The sequence below is a fragment of the Prinia subflava genome, chromosome 1 (genome assembly GCF_021018805.1).
Source record: "Prinia subflava isolate CZ2003 ecotype Zambia chromosome 1, Cam_Psub_1.2, whole genome shotgun sequence".
Lineage (NCBI taxonomy): Eukaryota > Metazoa > Chordata > Aves > Passeriformes > Cisticolidae > Prinia > Prinia subflava.
In genome coordinates this window covers 70,989,595-71,014,308 of record NC_086247.1, presented here as the reverse complement: position 1 = coordinate 71,014,308, position 24,714 = coordinate 70,989,595, and the positions used below count along the sequence as shown (strand labels likewise).

At 39.8% G+C, this 24,714-nt stretch overlaps 1 protein-coding gene across 1 annotated transcript in view; it reads left to right on the top strand.

Moving 5' to 3' along the window:
- The first annotated feature begins 7,012 nt into the window (after positions 1-7,012).
- Positions 7,013-24,714, top strand: part of ABCA13 (ATP binding cassette subfamily A member 13) — a 173,327-nt gene continuing 155,625 nt past the window's right edge. The window contains exons 1-6 of the mRNA XM_063399467.1: positions 7,013-7,081; positions 11,425-11,518; positions 12,664-12,787; positions 21,424-21,572; positions 22,416-22,444; positions 23,609-23,772. Coding sequence (XP_063255537.1) covers positions 7,013-7,081; positions 11,425-11,518; positions 12,664-12,787; positions 21,424-21,572; positions 22,416-22,444; positions 23,609-23,772 — 629 coding nt within the window. The remainder of the gene's footprint in view (positions 7,082-11,424; positions 11,519-12,663; positions 12,788-21,423; positions 21,573-22,415; positions 22,445-23,608; positions 23,773-24,714) is intronic.

Sequence of the window (24,714 nt, the reverse complement as noted above, 5' to 3'; positions counted from 1 at the left end):
TTGTTAAAAATAATTTTTTGAATTGTTTTAACAGTGTGTGCTGTCAAATGAAACCAAGATGTTTTTGTATTTACAGTCAGATAATGTAGGCAACTTCTGAGAACTAATATGAAAACTCTTATGTGCTAGATGCTAAAATATAAATGGGCTTGTGACCTGGCCGAGCTGGAGCCAAGGGCCCTGCATTCATGGGGTGTGGCAACTATTGTATTAAATCAATGGCCAAGACCCTGGCAGAAGCCTCTGAAAGATGAGCCATTCACCTTTTGCCCGTATGTCCTTCCTCCTTCCCAGTGTTCCTTAGGACGATGTACATTTTTTTCTGCTAAAAGTTTTACTTCTGTGCTTCCCACCAGGTAAAGGGGTATATAGAAGCTTAAAATTAGTGGTCTAAGGATACCAAGTATCCTCCTGTTTCTGCTGTTCTCTGTCCTCTGATGCTGTATTCCTAATGCAAGAGGTCACTCTACTGACACATATGACATGCAATAAAATAGCTTTCCTCACTTCAGAGGAAACTTGCCAGAATGTTACCCTGATAAGAACAATTGTATTTTCCCTTATGACTGCAACTGCACAGGGAGATAAAGAAATGAGTCACTTGTGTGCATCTGGCCGAGAAATTACCTTCCTGTAGGTCATACGGAGAGTTATACAATATTTACAGATTTTATATGCAAGTCAATTGTTCAATATGAGCCATTATCATTCTTTGTGTAGAGCATGAATCAGGATTTGGAATGGTGATGTTTTAAAAAACGCATATGATATTACACATCTGTTCAATATTACATAACACTGTGTCTCCAAAGGATTGACAAATCCTGCAAACCCCAGAAACCCATTTCAAATCAAGGGCCTGCTGTGGTTCTCTGTGCTATCCTGTACCTAGCAAAATACTATACAATCAACTTAATCCAGGGATCAGAAGGGATAAAAACAAAGAAGAAAGGCAGAAGATATGAATAGGGTGGAAGCAGGAAGGGAGAAAAAAGTTCCTACCAATGGTTTGTTTTGTGATTCATGGTGTTCTGGCCCATTCCTACTATTTTGTTAAAGAAATGATTGAGATCATAATGAAAACAGGCTATAATGCAATGGTTTTACATTTGCAAGAAACTGAAAAACAGCAGTAACTAACTCAGATACTGACTTTAAAGAGTGGATTTTTATTTTTAGCATCTTGATATATTTCAGAGAAGGATTTTCTTTAATGGAAGGTTTGAGAAATCCTGAAAAGGAACATTTTGGAATGACCTATGTCCAGAAGTGGTTAGACAGCACAAGTTTTTATCTGTCCTTTAAAAACCATGTGTAGTAATTTGATCACTTCAGTATTTCTTGAAAATATATACATGTAATAAGCAACACGTTTTTTAACATTCTTCTTTGTGAAGAATTTTCAGTGCATTGTCTAACAGAACTGGATTTTTTTCAAGTCGAGATCTCAATATATACTCTTAAATAAAATGTTTATATGGTTGAATCAGGGATGTTTTTAATTGCCATTGACAAGACAGGTGAAAGAAAACCGAAGCAGCAAACTGGGTTTTGAGGATTGGATCTGTGTGCAACAACTGAAAACAAGAAGGCACAGTAGTGTGATTTGACGTCACTATTATGGTTTGCTACAAGATGTTGAAATTTTCTCAGTCTTTTAGTGACTAAAAGTCATGTTTTATCTTTCTAAAATAATTACCATTTAATATTATACTCCAGAGTACAGATTAAATTACAAATGCAGAAAGTCTTATGCTGAAGAGAAAGGAGGTCACTGAACAGAGCAATATTAAATCTGAAACTCTGTGGTGCAATAACAGAAGAAAGAGTAATGCTGACAGGTACAGTGCTTTTGCTTGGGCTACAAACAAAGTGAAGCAGCAGCAAAAGACAGATGAGCTGGTTTTACATCACACATGAGCCTGATTCCAGACGCTTCTTGTTGGCGCTGAGCATGTAGCTGTGAGAAAATTTTCCATTTACTACTAGTCTGTCATTTTATGAATTTCCTAGAGCTACCCAGAAACTCAAACAAATTACTAATCTCCTTGGGAGATTTGGTCTGTTTTGTTGGTTTAACACATAGCTCCATTTTAATCAGCCCCATTATTTGACCTTGCCCACAACTAACATTTTTCATCCAGCTCTAGCTTTGCACACACAAAGCGTCTCCCAGGAAAGATGCTACTAATTGATGTCATCCTGCAGGCACTTTGTCTGAACACAGGTCTGGCCCATGTAAATATTTACAAGTAGTACTCCTATTACTGTTAAAAGGAAAGCCTTGTGATCACTTAATCAACCTTGTGAAAGAAGTGGTGGGTGGAGATAGGAAAATAGGTTAGTTTGCCAGATTCCCAGCCGTATTCTCACATGATTTGGCTGCATTCCTATCTATACCAAGCAGTATTGTTGGCTCCCGGGCTTTAACCTATTTAACATATAAAATTATGTTTCTTTGAAAGTGCTTGCCAGCCTACTCTAATTACATTGTATTAAAACTGTAGGCTAGACATGGCGTGTTGATGGTATGTTATAAAGCAGTTGAGTTTTGAAACCAGAGCTGGATGCTGGCAGGAGGTTTTCTGCCTTTTCAGCCCCAGCGATTTTGGATAACTTGTATATTATAAAGCTAAAGTTTTAAGTTAAAACTAAGGCAAAGCCTGCTAAAGCTAAGCAGAAGCAAAAAAGGGCAGTTCACTCTCTTGTTCACTCTCTCTTACTCAAAGACACAATTCTGGGCCTGTTTTTTTTTTCCATTCCAGGAGTGAGTGGAACCATGATGAAATCCATGGCTTTCTAATTTGCCCTGCAATACTCAAGATGTACCTGTTGACTACAGCTACTTTGTCAAGGAGCCCTGAAAGCATTCAGTTAATAATAATATAATGTAACATAGCTATTATAGCTATATTATAGCTATTGCCTGTTGTTTATTGTGAAATAATTATATAGTTAATATAGATATTTAAGGCTGGTACTTGCACAGGATACTGCTTGATGCTGTCCTGATGACACCTAGGGATTCAAAAGAGCATCCAGGTTGGCAACAACGTAGCTGATACATCTTTCCAAAAACATTCATTAATCCTTTGATTTTCCCGCCTCTGTGTTTCATTTTCATATTATTATCTTTTGTGCCAAGGGTTCGGTTTGGGGGCAGGAGTGTGATGGTTTGATTTAATAATTCTCATATTTCTATGACATTCAAAGAAATACAATGAAGCTCATACAATCTGTGTCTTCTAAAATTACTTTTAGAGGTAATTTCCCAGAACGTCACTGCAGCGATTGTTCTTGGTGGAATGTTCCTGGGATATCTTTTACTTTCCTAAATCTCATTCTAGAAAAAACAGGTCTGCTACTGGAGGACATCAAACTAGTCAAGAATGACTTTCTATAGGAAATGAGAGACTTCTCTAATGAAGTAAGAGACAAATGAAGTCAACATAACTTGATAGTGAAAGGTGTTTGTCTTTTGAGTGTCTTATATAGTAAAATGGGGACTCAGTAGTTCATTAGTACTGGACACTAATTGCATTCAAAATCGTTCCTGTAGCGTGAAAATAGAATGCCACATTTATGAGAATGTAATTATATAGAGCATAATAAATTAACACATCACAGTTGGATGAACAGAGATTTTGCAGAAAGACTTGTTCAAAATAATTTGGCAAGTGGTTCAGGCGAGCTGCTTTAGCCCAGCCACTTACAGACAGGGACTCTCTTCCATATCAGTTGCTTTGATAACTAACTGCTTGTAATTCATTATGCTGAGCAATTTATAATTTCGTACAAATAACATTCTATAGATTCTGCTCCCTGGCTTTCCAGAATGGCTGTGCAATCCCACACATATTAACAATTAACAGTATTTCAATTTCAGTTGCTGAAAAAAATTTGTTTAAAAATGCATATTTCTGCTGTGCACAGAATCTGTCTCACTACTATCTCAGAATGTTACCTTTGATCCTAGCAAGAAAAATGACTGTCCATACTCAGAAATAGCAGGAATTTTAGCAATGCTTGACTAAAAGCAGAAGAGTCATCCAAATGTGAAGTGGAGCTCCTTGGTAAGATTTTAGTTAATCCTGACTCAAAGGTACATATGAGCTTAAGGTCATTCAGGTAAACATTAAACTATTTAGTTTTTCAGTATGTCCTGAGGACTTTCACATTTCCATTTGAACTAAGTGATTACTTCAGTAATTTTTCAGTCTCAGAGCAGAGAATATAAAAGGAAATCCCATCATATTTAAAAAATGAAGATGTTTAGCTAGTTGTATTCTGCCATGACTTCATCTGTGATTTCTGCTTTTTGGGAGGTGATTTTGACCAGTACATAAAATTCGTGAATTCATGACATCTACTTAGTATGTTTTTTTCTCTATTCCTTGAACCATGGAAAAGGTAAAATTAAAACAGAAATTTGCACCATTTCAAATACAGACATTTTAACACACTAATCAGTCATTTTCCTAGGAAGTGGAGTAACTAAGATTACAATGTGCTCTGAGGTGTCAAAACTGCTGCTGGGTGACCCAAATCCAAAGCCTGGGAAAGGAAGCTAAGGTATTCAACATTAGCTGATCCTCATCCCATAGAAACTGGCACAACTATTTAGACCCACTGATGTGCAGTTGTTCATTGCAGAAGTAGCAGATTTATTAACTTTATAAATTGCTGCCTTGGCTTAAATCTAATGGAAGTTGGATTCCTCTTTGATGGCTTCTGTATCCAAAAAGTTTTTGTATTTTGGGGGATTTTACACTTAATGGGGAAAACCAGCTGTGAATGTTAGGGTGTGTCTTTCATTCAATAGGAATACATTTGTAGAAAGAGCAGTGATGCAATTTACTTAGCAATAATAAGAAATAAAGAATATTTGTTCAGCCATCATGCTATCTTATGTGTGTGTATGTGAATCATGACTTAGATTCTAGGGGTTTGAATTACCTTATATAACGGCTGTATCGTGTGTCTCTATTGACCATACAAAGAGCTTTTGGGGATCAGATTCTTAGGCAATTCATTTGTGTAGAACAAAAAATCCAGAAAGTTTACTCCTCTGCTCACACTGTCATTCCGATTGGTAGGGTGGTCATCTTCTGCACCAGCAGATTCCTGCTGGGTCTCCCACTGGCTCTGCTGCCACAGGTCAGCACATGCTCCCCTTCTGCAGAAGGAGCTGGCCTCCCATCTCTTTGCTGAAGGAACTGCTGCTGTAAGACTGATTTGCATCCCAGGCAGCATGTGGCTATTAATTAACAGAGTTTTCTATTGTTGGAATATTCCTTCTCTATGCAGGTGTGTTGCAGTCCATGTTTCCATGGATTCTCCAAAGAGAGAGAAAAGTACAGGAGTTGAATTAAAGCCTTTAGACAAATTAGAAAATGTAAAGCCATGCATACATAAAGTAGAGATTTAAGCTTTAACTTTAAGAAAACATACTCTAAGTGCCTAATTGCTAGTGTAAAAGTTCACAGCTTCAGGCTCAGTGATATAGTTTAGACATAACAAAAATATAGTAGAGTACTGCTTACAACTTCAGATATAAATTTTATGCAAGTAAGATAAAGTTTTTCACTACACTGCGTTTTTACGCACAATAAGACAGAACTTTTACGCTAGTAAGACAGAGTTTTTGCACTGATAGATATGCTATATGCATAGGTTTTTGATACTGCTTCTCATAGTTTTTCGTAGTTTTACAAACTTAGAAAATTGCACTTAGATTGGGTAGTGTAGATAAAGGTATGAATATGCATTTGTGACTTACGGATAAAAGGCCTCTGGGTTGGAAGCGAAGGTGTTGATTGATCAATCCGATCTATCGATCCAACCTCCACCTTCTGCAGCCTGAGGAAGGAGCCCTGCCAGGGAGCCGAATGGGATTCTAAAGGTACCATCTATTGTAGTCTTTGTCCCATGGGATCAGGGCCCTGGGGTCCTCCCCTCATTCCCTTTGCAGTGCTTGCTGCGGGGACTCTGCTGGGGTTTGGGACCCTGGGACCCCTTCCTGCCACCGCGACCCTGCGGCCGGGAACTCTGCTTGGGGTTCGGGGTCTCGGGACCCCTTCCTGCCACCGCGGCCCTGTTGTTGGGATCCCTGCTTGGGGACAGGAGCTGGGGGTTGCTTTACCCTGAGGCTGGGATGTTGTGTTAAATTCCATGTTAAAACTGCTGTTTATTCGGGCGTCTCATTCTTCTAAGACTTTATGCTCATAACCAATTGTAAGACTACTCATGTAGAACTCTTTTACCTTCAGACATATGCATTTATGTAATAAACAACTTTGCATAAATCTTTAAAATGTTTTTGGACCTTTAAGATCTATTAACCTGTCGAGATGGCCTGTTGCACAGGTGAAGGAGAATGAAATGTCAAACATACACCCTCCACAAGAGAAAATTCAACAGTCATATAATGATGCATTGGGGCTGCTACAGTGCTAGATGTATACTTATAAGAATGTTCTAGGAACATAGTGGGATTTCTAGGGCTATGTCATGAAACAGGTTTATTTACCTATTTATTTTCCTACTATTATTTTTCTTCCCAAAAATATAAGTATCTGCAAGCAAACAGACATAAACACTAAAGTGACAAAAAGTCACAAAACTTCGGAAAAAGACAATTGTGTGTTACATATTCTTCCCACCCTCCCCCACCCCCCCTTCTTTGCATCCATTTTTATTCCAGAAAAGTAGAAACAAGTGCAGAACGTATGCTGTGGAGTAAAGCAGCCTGAAGGCATTTCTATAAACCCATCCCCTTACTGTTCATTGCACTGAGAAGAAAAACAGAAAGATGAGATTCCTCAACGAAAGCAAAACAAGAGGCAGAAATATAATCTCATCTTTTCTCAGGAAGCAGGCAAATCTCTTGCACCCTTCACTGGTGCTGGAATTAATCAGCTTCTGAATAATACGTTTGGACTGCTTGGGGAGATGATTCTGAGTTAGAGTCCCTAAGAAGCTCTGCAAGTGGATGAAGGAAAGAAAACAAGATATGGGGCACGCTGTACACCAATTCAAGGCTCTGTTTTGGAAAAATTGGCTCTGCCGTGTGAGGCAACCGGTGAGTGTTTGGAAATGCTTAAAAAAAGAATACTTAAAATTTTTTTAGTATCTGTTGGAAAGACTGTGTCTATCGATTTTGCATTTTCACTGCAGATTGGTAAGGAGAGGCTGGCTGCAAGTAGTCCTTGTTTTGCCTTTTGTCACCTAATTGTTGAAAACACAAGTAGAGAACATGTTGTTTTAGTTCTAAAATGGCTGAATACAGCAATGCTTCCTAATTTGAAAATGAAACAAAACTCATAAAAGTTTTGAAGAGCCACTGCTTATCTTTTAATTAACATTAGATACTAGCAGGGCTGGTAAGCAGTGGCAAGGGAGAAAATCAATTTTCTTCACATTACAGGTGCTTATAGGGAATGTAAGAAAGCTTGCATGACACTGATCAAAGTCTAGATACAGGGAATGCATTGTGTATTGAAATTGTATAAACTTCTAAATTTCCTGTCTTATCTGCTCTCCAAAGCCTAATTTAACCTTTCAAATTCTGATATGGAAAATAATGTGACAGCTACTTCAACAGAAATCAAAATGAAAATGATGAAAATTAAATACGTCTTTTACCTTTACTGTGATCGAAACAATTTTTTAAGGATAGAAGGAAGTGAATTTTCTCAAGTGAAAGAACATTTTTGCAGGAAAAAAAAAGGTCACTGCAATTAATAGTTTCACACTGATTTCACTTGTCTGTAATGATCTGGGGATTTGCAGTGAAGCATGTTGGCTGCTTTGGATAGGATTATTTCAATTAAATAAACACATAGCTTTCAGTTTCAGAACTATTTAGCCTCAATAAAACTGTGATTTAGAGAAGAATTTATTCCCCAAATTAATGAAAGTGAGGTTTTCTAATATAAAAAAATATGCTTTTGGAGGAAGGATGCAGTTGGTCGTATTCTTCTCCATACCTGAACTGTTCTGTTCAATCGGTGTGCATCAAGTGGCTTCTCTGTATCTCCTGTTTTCCTGCATGTGGATCTGTTTCTCCTCTTGTTCTGTGTAGTGTTCCCTCATATACTTCTGAAGCAAAAAAAAACCAAAAAAACAAAAAAACACCTTAATTCATGTAAGTTTTAAGTTTGTCTAATTGGTAAATTTCTTGAATGAAGAACTCACTGAGATGCAGATTTTTCCAAGCCAGGAATTACAAGGGTGATCCAAAGCAAACTTCGTTCTGTCTGTTGAGAGGTAGAAGCTGCCCTGGGGAACTTAAAAAACCTCCCTGTGTGCTGTTGTGCAAACACTGAGCTGTGAAGGTGCTCCATCTGCAGTTATTGGAGGAGAAACCCAGGTGGATCATCCACCTGTGCTGAGGTGGTCAGACCCTTATGAATCTGAAGAGAGAGGCACCTCCTGAAAGATCTGATGTGCTTCAGCTCTGTTCCATATCATGTAGATCTGTCTGTATAAGGCAATTTTCTCCTCATGATTATTTGTCAGGAGTTCGGGCTGGAAGAGAAGTGAGGGCTGTTGAACTAGCAAAGTGTTGTGAGTGCCATGTGGCATTAGTCCATGTTACACAGTGAAGGGTAAAGGGGCTGTGACAGATGTAGGAGTTCTGTAAGGAACAGGTCTTTTGACTGAAATTCAGATTGGCATCAGCACCTTCTACCAACATGATTCAAAGGCAGGACAGGTTCTTTTGTACCTTTTGACGTGTTGAAGTTTGAAATTGCAGTTGTGCCAAAGACACATCCTCATTTCTGTTTTCAGAAGCTTTTATTTCATAACTACAGACTCTAGAAGCTCAGGAGATACACAATACCAGGCAAATATGCTACTTAAGTCTTCCATCGTTGCATTTCTTAACTATCATTTAAATAATGTTTATTAACTTCCAAATTTGTAGCTAGGTAAAGGATTAAGTGTGATTCCCAAATTCTGATGCCCTAATTTATAGGAAAATGGGAATTAAAATCAGCTGTGTCCTATATCTCTGTTACCAAAACTCACCATTCCTCCCAGGTATATCTCCTCAGAATGCCATGAGCTCTGAGGCTCCACTTCCCCTCAATGCCTGTGCAAGGACTGCAATCTTGCAGTCTCACAAATACTCTTTCTTTGGACCTTCTGTGGGCCTATTTGAACACAAGTAAGCCTTATACAGCAGCATTACTTTCCCATGTTTACAACAAATAACTTACTTGTTAAGATGAGTTTGGGATACTTAATGTCTGCAGCATGCTGGTGGTTCATTGAGTCTTCCAGCCTGTTGTTTCCTCTACAGCTGCCTTCTCAGTTCTTATCCCAAATTCCTGTCAGCGGGAGCAGCAGTCCTTGCCCAAGCTGTACCCTCCTCCCATGGACTCCCAGAGATGGCAGGGCAGTGTTTGACCCTCATTGCAGGCTGCTTTCCTGGCCCAGCCTTGGCTCTGGCTCACCTGGAAATCCGGGCTCCCAGCAGAGCTGCCCTGGCACCCTGCCTGGCCCCCTGCCCTGCTGTGCCCTGGCTGCAGCTGGGCCTGCCCTGAGCCCTGAGGTGGCACCAGGGAGCCCAGACTGTGGCTGTCCAGGACCTTCCCCTATTAACCCCGCTAGCTCTGGTCTCCCACTACTTGTGGGACCTTCCCCAGCCACTGCCTGTGGGCTGTCATGGTGCTGTGTGCTTCCAGGGACAGCTGGATCCTTTCCAGCCCCTCCTGGGCAGCCTGGTGACATCCCCTCCCATGTCTCTCCTGCAGTGCCCCTTCCCTCTGCTGCTGCAGCTGGCTCCTTTACCACAGAAAGCCCACGGATACTCTGCAGCAATGGCTCTGCTCCACAGCAAGGTCGTCCATCTGACCCCAGACAGGAGGAATGGGGATGAATATGCCAAGGAGGGGAGGATGCTGTCAGGGTTCTGGGCCTCTGCTAAGTTTAATGGCTCTGAGCAGCCTCACTGGGGCTCAAAGCCCAGCTGAAATGGAGTTTCTGTACCCTCTGCTCCTGCCTGGCATACTGCTCTGCAGCTCAGCCCTTTATCTGGCTTGACCTGCTGTGACATTGACTGAGAAGATGGACTCCTGGTTAAGGCTGGCTCTGATAGCACCTGCTCCCCTTCTGGGGTCCGTGGGGTGGGTCCCCTGCCCTGCTGGGTGGCACTGTTACGCACAGATCCCTGCACCCTGGGGAGCAGCTGGCCCTTGCTAATCCCTAAAAGATTGAAAGTATCATCCTCACTTTTATTAGGCTGGCTCCTGTATTGTTTTGAGTGTGATCAGTTTAGATAAATGGCAGTTTCCCTAAAGGTCAGGAAACCTTTAGTTCCTTGTCTCATGTTCAGCACAGATATCCTTCTCCACAGGAAGACTCTGCCACTGGATTTTGCTCTTAAGCATTACATTATGGTTCTTAGGCATTTTTCTGTCATACCCGAGTTTAGGAATCACTTCCATTATGGAATTTGGTTGAACTCTGACAGTTTAGAAATAAAATTCCCTGTATGCTCCAGAGACGTTAACAGCTTCTAATGGGAGATCTTCAGCATGGGTGTCATTTCTACAGTGTTTCTGTCCCTATTCACACTTTCCTAATGTTGGTATCAGGAATGTTGGTGAATCCTAATGTTGGTGAATCGGGAAATCTTTTGAAACTTGTCTCAATTTCAGTTTCTTCATTTCTGCTGCTGAAAACTGATGCAATTGCTTTTCTTTGTGTTTTTTTTCTTCCTTCCAATCCATTTGGGAGGTTGTGCTCTCTCTGCAGAGGTGTGAACATGCACTCTGTAAGTGCAATCTTCTCAGAGAAGACTCAAAATCTGAGTCCCGTGGCACATCAGCTTGTGTGCCTTGTCCTTGTGGCCCTGGGAATGGGAACACTGAGATATGTGTGGCTGGGGCAGACTCAGGCCTGTTAGCTTGGTCTCACTTGGTCTTCCCTCGTGGAGATGATGAAGGTGGCTTTTGGAGAGCATTTGAGTGCAGGTGACAGAAAGGGTGCATTGGCAGCAGCCAGGGAGGCAGGGAAGGGCAAGGAGGTATGTCACCAGGAAGGGGTCAGGGGAGCATGAATGCAAGGTGCAGAATGCTGCTGACCTCTTACGAGGCTAAGGTACAGGAAAGTTGAAGGTCACTGTCATCACCTGGCCAGAGTCTCTGTCTTGGCCTGAGGAAAGTATCTACAAACACTATAAATTGAAAGGAAAACTACTTCTCTGTTCTGAAAGTTGTTTATTTCATAAAGTTATAAGGATTTCAAATAGAAGTGTCAGTTGCTAACTTGCTTTAATGATCTTATTTGTCCTTAAGTAGTTGTAGAGAAGATATTTAATGGTTTTATTTTAAATTAAAAGACACATGAATTTTAATGGTTTGTTCCCAAACCCTGTGTTCTACTGACTGATGATGTTCTGATTTCCTTTTTCAGATCCTCTCTCTCACTGAAATACTGTGGCCATGTGTACTTTTCTTGATTCTAGCTGCCATCCGCTTCCAGGAGCCCCCAAAATACAAGGAAAACTGTATGTTTTGTTTCACTTGTGTTCTATTTTGGTTGCTTCTACTTGTAGAAGTATTTAGCAAACACTAAAGACAGCCTAGAAGGGGGGACTTAATGGAGTGGAGTCAATGGAAAGAGTCCTACAGTGGGATTCAATCTCCAGCTGAAAACTGAGGAAGCTGTGTTTAGGTGGGAAAGAGATACATACATTTTATATCTGATTGGTAAAACAAGTTTTAAACATCACGTTTGGAGTAAGGGAGATTACTTGGATTTTACTTCTATTTGTTGCTTTCTATTTAGTAATGGAATTTAGATGACTGCCTCAGAGGTGGATATTTGCAATTAGACAAGATGAACCTTACCCCTTCCCAATTCCTGTGACTGAGAATTAATATTTTGTTAAATTCTTCCATTTCCCTTAACACTTCAAAACTTGTTATGACTCCCTCCACCTTATAAAGCTATTTTTGTTTTAATCTTGTCAAAATACGTTAATTTAGAAAAGTATTATTTATGATTTATTATATTGTATTTAGATTTATTATAATATATTCAGTTTATTATTCTGTTATGCACCAATGCCAGTAGAATAGGGATAAACCAGCTTTAGCTACATTAAAAATCAGTTTGGTAAAACAATTCTAGATCTGTAGAGTGAAATATCTGGAGAGAATCTAGCCTGCACTATATACATTTATTTAATTGAGAGATGTGGATAATTCCAGAGCTATGGAAAAGTGGCTGTTTAGACAGTCTTGACTGACGCATGTTTAGATATTGCTGAATACAAGTTCCTTCATTTTTCGAAAGTCTGCGAGAAAAGAGGAAATACCACTTTGTGCAGAAGTCTGTATTCCAATCCAGGTCACATGATTTGGGGCAGAGAGGCTAGCAACCGCATGATACTGCAATAATGTTGCTACCAGGAAAATCAGCTTTTCAAAGATTGCTCTCCAATGTCACCTGTAGCTTGTTGTCCTCATCCGATACAGAGGTTACTCATTTTTTGTGATGACTGAGTTTTTCTTAAATGAGACACCTGATATTGGTACAACTTCATTGCTTGCAGGTGGCAAAGAGGCTTTTTAGGACAAGGGGACACAATGTGATGATACAGTCTGCAAATGCAGTGCTACTGGTCTTACTGGTGCTGCTTGGTTTTAGGTTACTCAGAAGCTCGTGATTTACCGAGTCGGGGCCTTTATCCTTTCATGAGGAGCCTTTTCTGTAACGTTGGTTCAAGGTGCAGGAATACCAGTTACACAACACTGAGACACGGCCGCTTTAGGTAAGCTGTATGAATTTGACAGCTGTCACCATCCCAGTGCATTTTTTTTTACAGCAAAGGTTCTTACTGCCTTGTAGACAGGAAAAATAGGAACACTGTTATTCTGTGCTAAAAGTTTCCCTTGGTGTTCCTTTGATTGTGAAAGATGCAAGGTCTTAGTCATACCTCTTGCTAATTTTTGTTTGCATTTCTTGGGCATTTCATGCTGGTTTTAGATACTGAACACTCTTTGGAGATATAATTATAGAGGTACCTTGTTGTATTCTTTCCCTTTTGCTGCTACCATATGACAGCATACTTTTATCCTTTACTAGAGAGTCTTTTATTACGTGAGAGCAAAGCTGAGCACCAAAATGGGGTTTTAAACTTTGGATAGCTTAGGAGCACACACGGTGGGAGAAGTGAACCCAGAAAAGCAAAACAATAATAACTTTCATGTAAGACCCACAAAGAGCTAACATGGAATAGCAGAAGTTTGGTAATAAGAAAGAGTTTGGAAGAAGTTATCCATAAGAAGTCCTTGTCACAGGATCCTAGAATGCAGAAAGAAAAAAGGTTGATTTGAATTTGGAATTTTTCTTTAAGAAATGAAGTAATTTAATCTACTTCAAAAATGCTTGAGATGCAAAGACACTTATGCAAACTGGCTGAAGGGTATAGTCATAAACAACCTTTCAAAATATATAACTATAAAGTCAAATTAGGGTCAGCTAACCAGAATATATACACTTATATCTATATGTTTATTCCTAGAAAATTGATAATATCTACCAAAAGATCTTAGAGGGCTCAGCCAGGCTGAGCCAGCCAGAGCATCAAATATTTATGGTTTATTATTGTAGAGGTTTATAGGTAGCAATAAATTCAGCATACAGCAAGTTGGAAAGCTTCATTATCACAATAATAGGCCATAATACTTATCTATTGATCTAGATGGTCTACTTCAGTTATTTGGACACTTAAAGAACTGCTAATTGAACATAAGACCACACAAAATAAACCCTGCTTATGGGCAAACACGTTCTACATAAAGCAAGAATTTGTTACTAGAATTAAAATCTTAACAATTTAAGCCACTATTAGTCAAGATGCGTTATTACGCAAGATACTTACAGAAAAAAATACCTGTATTAAAATTCTCCTCCTCCCACTAATGAGTTACATGAGCACTAATTTTCTAGTCCTTTCTCTGGGGTTATGCTCAACCTTTCCACTGCTGCTGGGTCATATCAACAGCTGCAGATGGGCGGTGATGGGGTTGTTATAGCAAGTCATGATATACAGCACTTTACCCCTTGGAATGTGGTGTTGATGGATTCTTTTTCACTTGAGGGTGCACTTGGGGTCACTTATGTTTGCTAGTGTGCTTTTATACTTTGCTTATTGCCATCAGTCTGCATCTCTGGGATACATTTAAATTTATGTGGTACACCTGAATGTATATGGTATCTTTTACATATGTTAGCTACCTGTTATTTTTTTCTTGATACTTAGAAATTAGCTTTGTCCATCTATAGCTCTGAATTTTAACTGAACACTGGTGACTTATTTATAGCCACGGGGTCCTCAGTGCCAGTCTGTGCCCCACCTCTTATCATCCCAGATACTCCAGTACACTTCATTTCCACCTCTCAAGGCCTCTGCTATTATACGGGGTCTTTATTCTTCTGCACTGCTTTGTTAATCATAAATATCTCATTCTGCTCTGAATGGTCACTTGCTACTTCTATCTATGTAAAACTATGATGGTGTTATGTAATGACAAGTGAAAATACAACAAATACCCAGAGTTGTCTGGCCAGGAAAATGAAAAAAAGTAAAGCCAACCCAAGTCAAAACAAAAACAGGACAAGTTCAGGCAAACCAAAGGTGCAAGCCCCTGTGCTATGGTCTTTAAAACTCAGTACAAAGCCTGTAGCCTCTTACTTGCAGTAGCAATACAATATTACTGGTTTCCAGAGTTAAAGTAACTGTTGTTCTTTTAAAAATTGTGCCATAAAAAGTATAGCTTTTATTTACGTCAGTAGTTCAGATGCCATCTAAATATGTTAAATCTCTAGAAACTACAAACTGTATTGACTGCTCTGCATGATTATTTACACTGTTTTGACTGAACTGCCCAATTTATATTCCTGCTCAAAACAAGATCAGGAAAGAATTTCCTGGAGGCAGTCTTAGACCTACTTAAGAACTGGGGCAATTATTCAGTGGCTTTCAATTATTCAACTGAAAAATAAAATGCATACATGTATCCATATTTATATACTCAATAGGCTGCACTCAGTAGCATATAGCCTAGGTAAGGAAAAAGGCTAAAAAGGTAGGATGAAGTTCATTCTGAGGTCAGTCTGTTCCACCAGGTCCATCAGTATAAATTAAATCAACTTCAGGGATGCTCTGACTTATGCTGGCTGCCAACAGCCTTAGGAATATAGACTGTCAGTTTGATCAGTCAAAGCTGAATCCAGTCCCTGTTGACTGCAGAGATGGGGTGGCATAGGAACACTAATAGCAATTATCTTCCCTTTAAGGATTTATATCAAGCTATAGGTCTGATAAAGGAACATTTTTAATGTCAATAACGTGTTTATTAAGGGTGAGTCAGAGGCTGCATTGTTTGCATGGACACTTGACCATTTGTTTTTACAGTATGTACCACTTTAGTGCTATCACTTTGAAATGTAGTAGTAGTCTTTGGGAGGAAATAGTTCTATGACTACTGTTGGAACCTCCATGGAATCCATAAACCACCAATAACTATCAGTCAGTGGGCAGCCCCCACCATGAGGGAGGCTGAGCCCAGGTTGAAGTTATCCTGGTGTAGGCCATGCCCTCACAGATGTGTCCCTGTCCCTTCAAGTGACAGCCTGTGATATGGTGAGATGATGAGACCGGTGAAGCCTACAACCACATTAACTTTGATTTTCAGCAAGATCTGCCACCTTATCTGATGACTTGGAAAGCATCCAGTTGCAAGAGCTCTGTGGCTTTGCTCCTTGCTCCTCTTCTCAGCAACTGCAAAAGCTGCTGGCTGGCAGCTCACTGATATGATTCTGTAGCCTGATACACCCACTGGTATCTCAGAGCAGAGGAACAAGGAAGTATTCAGGAGCTCCCATGGCAAAAGACATTTTTGCCTGTTCTTTCCACAATGTTCCACTCCCTACCTTATTTTAGTGCAGCACAGTGTAAAATCGAGAGAATGCAAGTAGGATAAAACCCATACAGCCCAGGGGTCCTACGACCTTATACCCACACATTTCTGTGCACTGCATGGAAACATCATGATTTGCCAGTACTCTGGTGTTGTAGTTTAAATTTTGGGGGGGATCCCGGGGAGGGTTCCCCGGGAGCCCCCCGGGCTCTAGGGTCGTGGGTGTTCCCGTGCTGGCAGGCAGTGAGACTCCAGACGGCTGCTGAGGTGCTGATGAGATGAGGTTTATTCACTGAGGGAGAGGGAAAGGGAAGGGGGGAGAGGGATGGGGAGGAAGCAGTCTCCAGAGACCACGAGGGCAAAAGAGGAGGAGCCCTCCCTGATTGCACCCTTAACACCGAGGTTCAAAGGGGCGCGGTAACATTCTACAGCCAATAGAGCTACAGATACATGATACTGCAGGGAGGGTACAGACTTGGGATAAACCATACATTTTCCAGGGTGAACAAGAGCATACCATTTCCACAAAATGCAATCCCACACTCTGGATTCCCTGGAAAATCTTGCAGAATATGGTGGGATTTACCCTTGCAGTCTAGAATCCTAGATCTATGTTAGTTAGACTTCTCAATACCTAAAAGAAAATTAAGCTATTCTCAGAACCACAAGTTTCATTAAAGCAACACTCTAAAATGTTATTTCTAAGCACATTAGTTTATTTCTCTTTATTTAACTACAAGTTCCTCTTGTATTCTCTTTCTTTAGCTTCAGCCTGAGCAGCCTCACCCAGTAGATGTGGTAGAAGCCCAGGTCTGTCTGGCACTTCTGCTGGATGAGCTACCCATACCCATGTGGTAGCTCTGTCTCCTTTTGCACCTGACTGGGCTCCTGGGCTCACCCTGCCTTGCTGGGGCTTTCTCTGGAGCCTGTACCACCCCTGTACCACCCCTGTACCACCCCTGTGTCTGCCTCCAGGCTGGGGTCCTGGAGGACAGTGTCCTGTTGGTGAGGGCATGTTTTCCAGGGTTGCCTCAGCTCCTAGCTTGGCCTAGAGCAGGTCTGCTCACACCAGCCCCTTTCTTCTTACTGTTCTAAACCTTTTGCTTTATCAATACCTGGCCTGGGTTCTCCGGTGAGGGAGCAACAGAAGAACTCATGTACAAGAGCAGGTGTGGAAGAACAAAATCAAGGAAGGTCTAAGCACCAGCAAAAAGTCTTTGTGTAAGAATCACTTAGAGGGACAGATTTTTCTCTAATGAGGTATATCTTCAAATGAGAGAGTTCTTCAAGATAGCTTATGGCTGCAGCAACTTACTGCAATATTAACTCTGTGGTCTGGGCCAGCTTTCATAGTCTTTGCAGGCTGTGTAGCTGGAAAACAGAAACAGAAGCAATTTTTGTGACCTTGCTTATAGATTGCCAGAGAGTTGGGGAGAAAAGAAAATTTAAACATGGGTTTTCTTCATTTTAGAGCAAATTAAGAAGAATTTTTCTTTTTAGTTCTTTATATGTTTTGGTCCACTGCATTTTAGGAAGGTTATAATTGTACCAAAAATGGAAGAGAAAGATCTTTCTGTGAGAGACACACAGTGTGTTTTTGTCCAGCACTTGTATTGGTATTGATGTCTCCAGGCTTATAATTCTGATATAGTGCAGAATGGAAGCCAGCTGGGGCTTTGCAATTTCAGAAATTATTAATGTGTTGACAGGGGTGAGGTTGAGATGAGTTTGCTGAGATGCTTATGAAAATCACCAGTCTAAATGACATTTCACATCATAGCTGAGTTCTCAGATGAACTCTGATATGTTCTCATTTTCATTGTGAGTAATTGAGGAAATTGGAGAGAATTAATATTTCTAAGTCATGGCTTTAGGAAATGACAATTACTTTTACATGCTTAAAGAGATGCAGAGCCTTTTTGCTCTTTTGCAGCACTTTGTCACGGTCAAATCTTGTACCAATATATGTCTTTAGTATGATTTCTGTTCTCATGAAATTTGTGGAAATGTACAGTTGAGGGAAGAGCTACCATGGATGATAATGAAATTTTACATACACGCTCCCTAACTCCTTCATCTAACACCCCAATTCTAATTATGTATGTCCTCTCCTACAACTTGCTGGCTTCCTCCTTTTGTGCTTTTTATTATCCTTTGCTTCCCTTCTCTATTGTTCCTAGTAACTGCTGCTAAGGAATTTCCTTGGAACTGCTGGGCTTCCTTTACACATACACAAGTGAGTTAGTGTCACCTTCTGTTCCAGAAAGCACACACTGAAGGCTCTTTGGGAGAGTAACAGTACAACAATTAAGTATTTTTGCTGGCACGCTGTCTGAAAATTATTTGCTTTGACTGTCTCTGCAGCTGGTTTTGAAGTGTAGTTTCTTATTTTTCTGGCAAGATGGTGACATCTTCCTGCAATTTTGTGTAACCTGTGCTGAGTGAGATCAGTAGTAACTTGTAGCACTCTTATAAGGAGCTAAATGTGGTCCTCTATTCCCATGTTAAAAATAAATAAAATCCTTTCATCATAACGCAGATATTCAGCAAGTAAGACCTCTGTAATAATTTATTCTGTCTCATAAAACTGAGCCTGATAACCAATATCATGCCTGTTGCAATTTCCCCTTCAAAAAGAGGCTGTGCTCAGATCCAAGAATAACCAGAGGAAGGTCTGGGGTGTTGATGACAAAAGAGGGTCACAAATGGGAGCTGGCTGACATGGCTGCTGACCTGGAAATCCCCACAAAGCTAATAGCTCACACAGCTCACAGCCAGCATGTCCAAACAGCTGCTCTTGCACTGCTGAGAGGCCTCCCTGAGAGGCTTGTGCTTAGGAAAGTGGCATTTCTATGGGTCTTTCAGATTACACACAGGCCCTCTCGTCTGTAATAGCAGGGCCTTATGCCTTGAATTTGCTCCTTTTGCCATGCCCTAAATATCTACATCTCCCTGGTGTTTCTCAGCTCCCTCTCCATTTCACCACCAACATGCTTTTCCCTTCACTTTGCCCTCCTCAGAGCTCTTGCTCCAAAGTGCTGTCTGCTGTTTTCTCAAATGTTTCTAGTCCGTGCATCTTCCCAGCCTCATTTCCCCAGCCCCATGTGCTCTGTGGGACCTCACAGGGCAGTGCCTTGTATCCTCAGTCCTCCAGCTGGCAACAGTGATAGGACAGCCCAGCCGAGCTGTCGGTTCAGTCTGTCTTATCTAATGTGCTTCTGCTGTGCATCAAACAAGTGGCTAAAGCACATAAAATTAGATGCCAAGAGAATGCTTCTTTGTTGCTTCCCTGCTGTTTATCAACCTAAGCTTTTAAATCCAAGGTGCAGCAGAGTCAGTGATAGAGGGAGAGCGGATGGGGTTATTGCTTTCCTCTGTCACTGCTATGTGTCCCCTGCTGCTGACATGGAGGCCAGGCAGCCCCTGCAGCCTCTGGAGACATTAAGTCTTGCTGTGTGCTCCTACATAAGTAAGGTGGCCTTTTTCCCCTGAGCATTTTTGTTTGTAGTGTTTCTAAAACAGGGAGATTTGTAGACAGGATACAAGACTTGGGTCTAGTTTGGAGGGTAACCAATCTTGGTTGAATACTGTATGGTTCACTTATCTAAATGCTGGTTACTAAGCAACATTGTTAGGAGAATTTAGCTGTCAAATTGAAGTTCAGCAAGCTCCAAAGTAATCCAGCACCATCACCTTCTCCAAACCAGTCCTTGCCCCCTCACCCCAACAAAAAAAATCTGTGGGAAAGTCCCATGGAAACTGAGCTAGAGATTTGGGTTTTTAAAGTTCTAGTTGGATTTGTGTCATAACCAAATGTGATGGTTGTTATTCTGGTCAAGTGCTGGCCTCTTGTTCATGCTCAGAAAGCAGAGTGATAGGAAGGTTTCAATATGTAGGTAATGTTTCAGTGCTTTGCAAAAAGCCGTCTGAAATTTTGGGCAGTGGGAGTTTCAGTAATATTGGCATTTATGCAGTAGTTTTCAAAGACAATAGCTAAAGTGCAACTTCTAACCCCCTAAAAGCCACCTTCTGAACAACAGAGAACTGTTTTTTAAAACTCCATTCATATAAAAAGGGAAAAATGTGTGTTGAGGAATTGCTCTGCCTTTAGCCTGCTGAAGTTTGAGGCTAGTGAAAGAGTTTTCCAAAAACCTGCTGTCTGTTAGCCAAGTAGGGATCAAAAGTAGCTGTCCTGAAACAATTAAGAACTTGATTTTTTAAAGATGATTTTTCCCCCTTAATCTAAAGTTGCAAACAGCACTCTGGGTATCTGAAAAAATGAGGATCAGAGAGGGAGGGAAAGAGACAGAATGAGAAAGTGGTGGTTGATAGCTCTGTTTGGTTTGTGAATTGTTTCTCATTAGGCTTTTCTTTCAATAAATAAAAATTGTGCTGAAAGCAAGTATTGGCATATAAACTAGATGGGAAAGGAATGTAACTCTTTATTTTTTGTAAGTGGGATAAGACAGGTGGAAATGGGCAGAACTGATACACACAAAGTTGGTCCCGAATATGAGGAAGAACTTCTTTGTGTGGGTGCACACACTGGAACAGGTTGCCCAGAGAAGTCATGGAGTCTCCCTCACTGGAGATATTAATGAACCTTCTGGACACAATCCTGTGCCGTGTGTCCTGGGGTGACCCTGTTTGAGCAGGCAGGTTGGACCAGATGACCCATTGTGGTCTCTTCCAACTTGGCCCATTCTTTGATTCTGTGACAGCTAATTGTGTTTTAAATGCAAAACAGCAACGTTTTTGCTAGACAAGATGTAGCTTTTAAGGTCATTTGAATCTCCTATTAGAGAAAACAGAATTTAACTGCCTACTAATATGCTAAATATAATTATTTCCTTGTTTATGGTGTTTTAGGAGAGTCTAAGTATTTTTGCCCTGTAAAGGGGTGTTTAAGTGACTCTGACTTCTGGTTTCATATAAAAGTATTGTATTGTTAGAAAATTGTGCTATTGAGTAGTCGCCAGGTAGCAATGTGATAGAAATAAGAGATAACATTTACAAGTAGCATGTCAGCAAGCTAAAATTAGGAATAAGCCAATAGTAAGGATAAAATACTGATTTTATATGTTGCTGCATGTATTCAGAAAAACAAACTGTTACCTTAGTTGCAATAAGAAAGCTTGAACTTTCTCATCAAAGAACTGCCACAAGGATACCTGATAAGCCAGGGGAGAAAAGTTGATTGTGTTCGGAAACTTTAAAGACTTTTTGGATGTGTCTGTTTTTGGCTGCTGCCAGAATTGGCATAGGTAACCTCAGCAATTTTTCATTGCTCACTTTCCTGAGGTTTTGAGACTCAGTGCTGCAACTTGCATGCTAATGAATTGAACTAAATAGAAATTATATAAATACATAATTGTATCATCAAAGTATAATCAGAATACTGCTGTGAGTATATGAACATTTTTCAGTTATTTGATTTCAGTTTGTTACCTCACCTGTCCCTCTTTTTTCTGTCAAAAAATAGTGCAAGCCCCCAAAGTGATCCAGAGAGAGGCACTGGACCTGATCTACACTTCATGGAAGAGATAGAAGACCTTGCAAAGGAATTTATTGATACTACAGAGAAAGCCATGGCCTTAGAAAAGCTGTGGGAAGAAAACTCAAGGCTCTCAGGTAAGCTGTGATATTTCTAAAAATTAATTTCTTTGCCTATTGGTTAGTGATACCCATCAAATGAAAGAATAGTTTGATCTTAAAAATGAAATTAGGCAACTTAAATTTTAGCTGATCTAAAAAAAAGCCACTTATGATTATGAACACTGTGGCCATCAAAATTACCAGAAAAAATATTTAGCTTTCTAAAACTGTGCCTTTGTATACTTGAGAGTTATGAAAACACTGAGAGGAAAGCTTAAAAGATAAGGATCATGGTAAGAACACCAGGTTACTTGGTCTATCATTCAAAAGTGGTTTATGTGGATTTAGCTCTCCCTCCCCATATTTCTCTGTTGTACTAAAGAGTATAGGAATGGAAAACAGCAGTAACTCAAACCTGGTGACCCTAGGTGGCTTTCAGGCTTGCACAGAAAGAGTGAGACTAAAAACAGCAGGGTCTGAGTCTCCTGTTCCAGTCTTGTTGCTGTAACAGGGGGACATTGAAGACCTCCCACTTCCCTGTGTCTCTGGCTGAGTTTTCAAGCAGAAATATTCAGGTGAAATCATAGTTTTCATGCCTGGCCATCTGGTAACCAGGACATTCATCTAGTGTTGATATGATGATTTTGCCTGACTGAAAAATTGAACAGTAAGCAATTTCTTTTAAATCATTCTTAAGATTACAGCAAAAGTATTGGGAAGCATAGAAAATCAAATGAACCACTGTCTTTGGGATATTAGTTGCTTCATGTGTCTACTTTTCTAGAAACATCCTTTGTGCACTGCTTGCTCTTGCTTATAAGATTGGTTCTTCTGAAGTTAATAATGCTTGTCTTTAAAGGAGAATATTTAATTTTACAGGGCTCCATAACATCACCACTTTTCTTACTGTAAGTATTTTTTAGTCTATTTCTAGATTACAGTTCTGGGATTTGAGGCATCTTTATTATATTCATTAGAAATTTGTATCCTGTCAAGTTTAAGTAAACTATTAAAAAAAAGTTTAAGGGAAAAAAGGATGTCTTGTAAATTTGATAGGTGCTCAATGGTTTCTAGATTACGTATTTAAACCAGTCTAGGTTTCTAGTAGCTAAAATTCAATTATTTGAAGGATATTTGTTGATTTGGAGCAATTTACAAGTACATCTATCAGATGTATTTTTTTCTATATTGGAATGATTGTTACTGCTACTTCATGAAACCTGGACTTTGAGTTTATAACTTGAAATTAGATGGCATTTTACAGTAACATTTTTTTAATTGCTCATAAGATCTTTGATTGAAAGGAGCCATATCAATATTAAATTTCATTTCTGGAATGGAATATAGAATAGAAAGAATGTATTTCTCAACATTTAGAAGCTATTAAGTTGACAATAGATTATCATTATTCAAAACAGAATTTGTATGCACAAACTTCTTTTTTGTACAAGCCATGCTCATGTCACCATTATGCAAAAAACCCTTAGTGTGACATTAATTTAGAGTAGCACATACTGCATAATAAAAAAGTGTGATAAATCCTGTTTTGCATAAGCATCGTATTGTGTAGTCCTATGAATGATGTTGTTTTGTCCCAGGCAGTTCATCTTTAAAGAGCCATCCTTGTAAGTTATTATTTGAGACCCCCACAAGCCCTGCAAAGAGAAGTGAGGCAAGGATGGCAAGGCCTGGACAGTCCCCTGATCTTTATACCCTTAAAAACTTAAAAATTCATTGTGGGGCTAAGGGGTTTCTTGTGCTGGAGAGCTCAAAGATAATCCTTCCCTTGGTTACACTTTAGAGCAGAAAGAGGTGCCTTAGCTTTACTTCCAGCTCTGAGCAGAGAGACATGTCAAATAAAGCTTCCACGAGTTCAAAATACCACCAAAATAATGTAGCATATTACCAAATCTAGAGGTATATTTCCACTTTGGAAAAATATTTTGAATGGTTTAAAATCCAAGAGGGTCAGAGAAATAACAGGCACCTGCTTTTTTTTTTTTTATATTTTTATTTTTTTTCTCCTGTTACTGGAAGCTTTGCATGTAATTTTTATTTGTTTTCACCTAAAGATGGATTTGAATGAAGCAGAGAAAATTATTTCTAGAGCAGAAAATCTGTACAAGCAGCCATATTTCTGGAATCTTCTTCATTCTCTCCCTCATCTTGAACTGAACAACTTTTATACAGAAGATGAGTTAGCTACCATAACAGAGTTTCTAAAAGTTATTCAAAAGTAAGTACTTTCAGGTTCTTGAAAGTGCTATGTTTTAAAATTTTATCTGAAATTCTTGTTCTTCTCATGTTTTTCTTAATAAAATAATCATCCTTAACAGTGTAAAGAGGCTAAAATTTTCTTCTCTTTACCAGATTTTGCTTTTATAAAACTGTTAGGAATTTTCACTCACACTGATTCCTTTATAACTTTGCCAAACTCAGCAGAGATGCCCTAGGAGTCTTTGATAAGCAGCTTCATGTTAGCAATGCCTGAAATTAGTCCATCACATAATACGGCTTTGAACATTGTAATGTATTTTAGGGGTCTTTGGAAGACAGAACATATGAATATAAGAAAATAATTTTGGTCCTAATCAGATCGAAATGCGTGTAGCACTTGGTCAGTATCAGAAAAATTAGTCAGTTTTATTTCTTGAGCCTCTTGCTGTCAAAATAGCTTTAGGTGTTCTCTTGCAAGAAATGAAGCAGTAAGAAAACCCCCCAGAGGCTGTACTCTGAACCAGGTAAAGGACAGTTGGATTCAGAGGAAGGCATAGAATTAAAGCATAAACCAAGACATGTATCTACAGGAAGTTTTGGTAAAATAAGCTAATTGTTAGGTGGAAGTCAGATATGTATTTGCCAGGGTAGGCAGTTTGTTGTAAGAGGTTGATAGGCAGTTGTCCTTGTAATCAAGCAGCAGTCATAAAGCAAGAGAGGCCTGGGTGCCTGTGCAAGACTGGCCATGTACCTCACCAGCCTTAGGCCCTGGGGAAACAGGGCCCCAAAGGTTGTGAAAAAGAAATTATTGTGCTGTTCTGCCATCCTTTATCATCCAACTGTCTCTCTTTTAAATTAAAGAAAACCCAAAAAAACCCCACAAAACAACAACAACAACAACAACAAAAAAACCCAAAACAAAACAAAAAAACCCCCCAAAAAACCAACCCAAACAAAAATA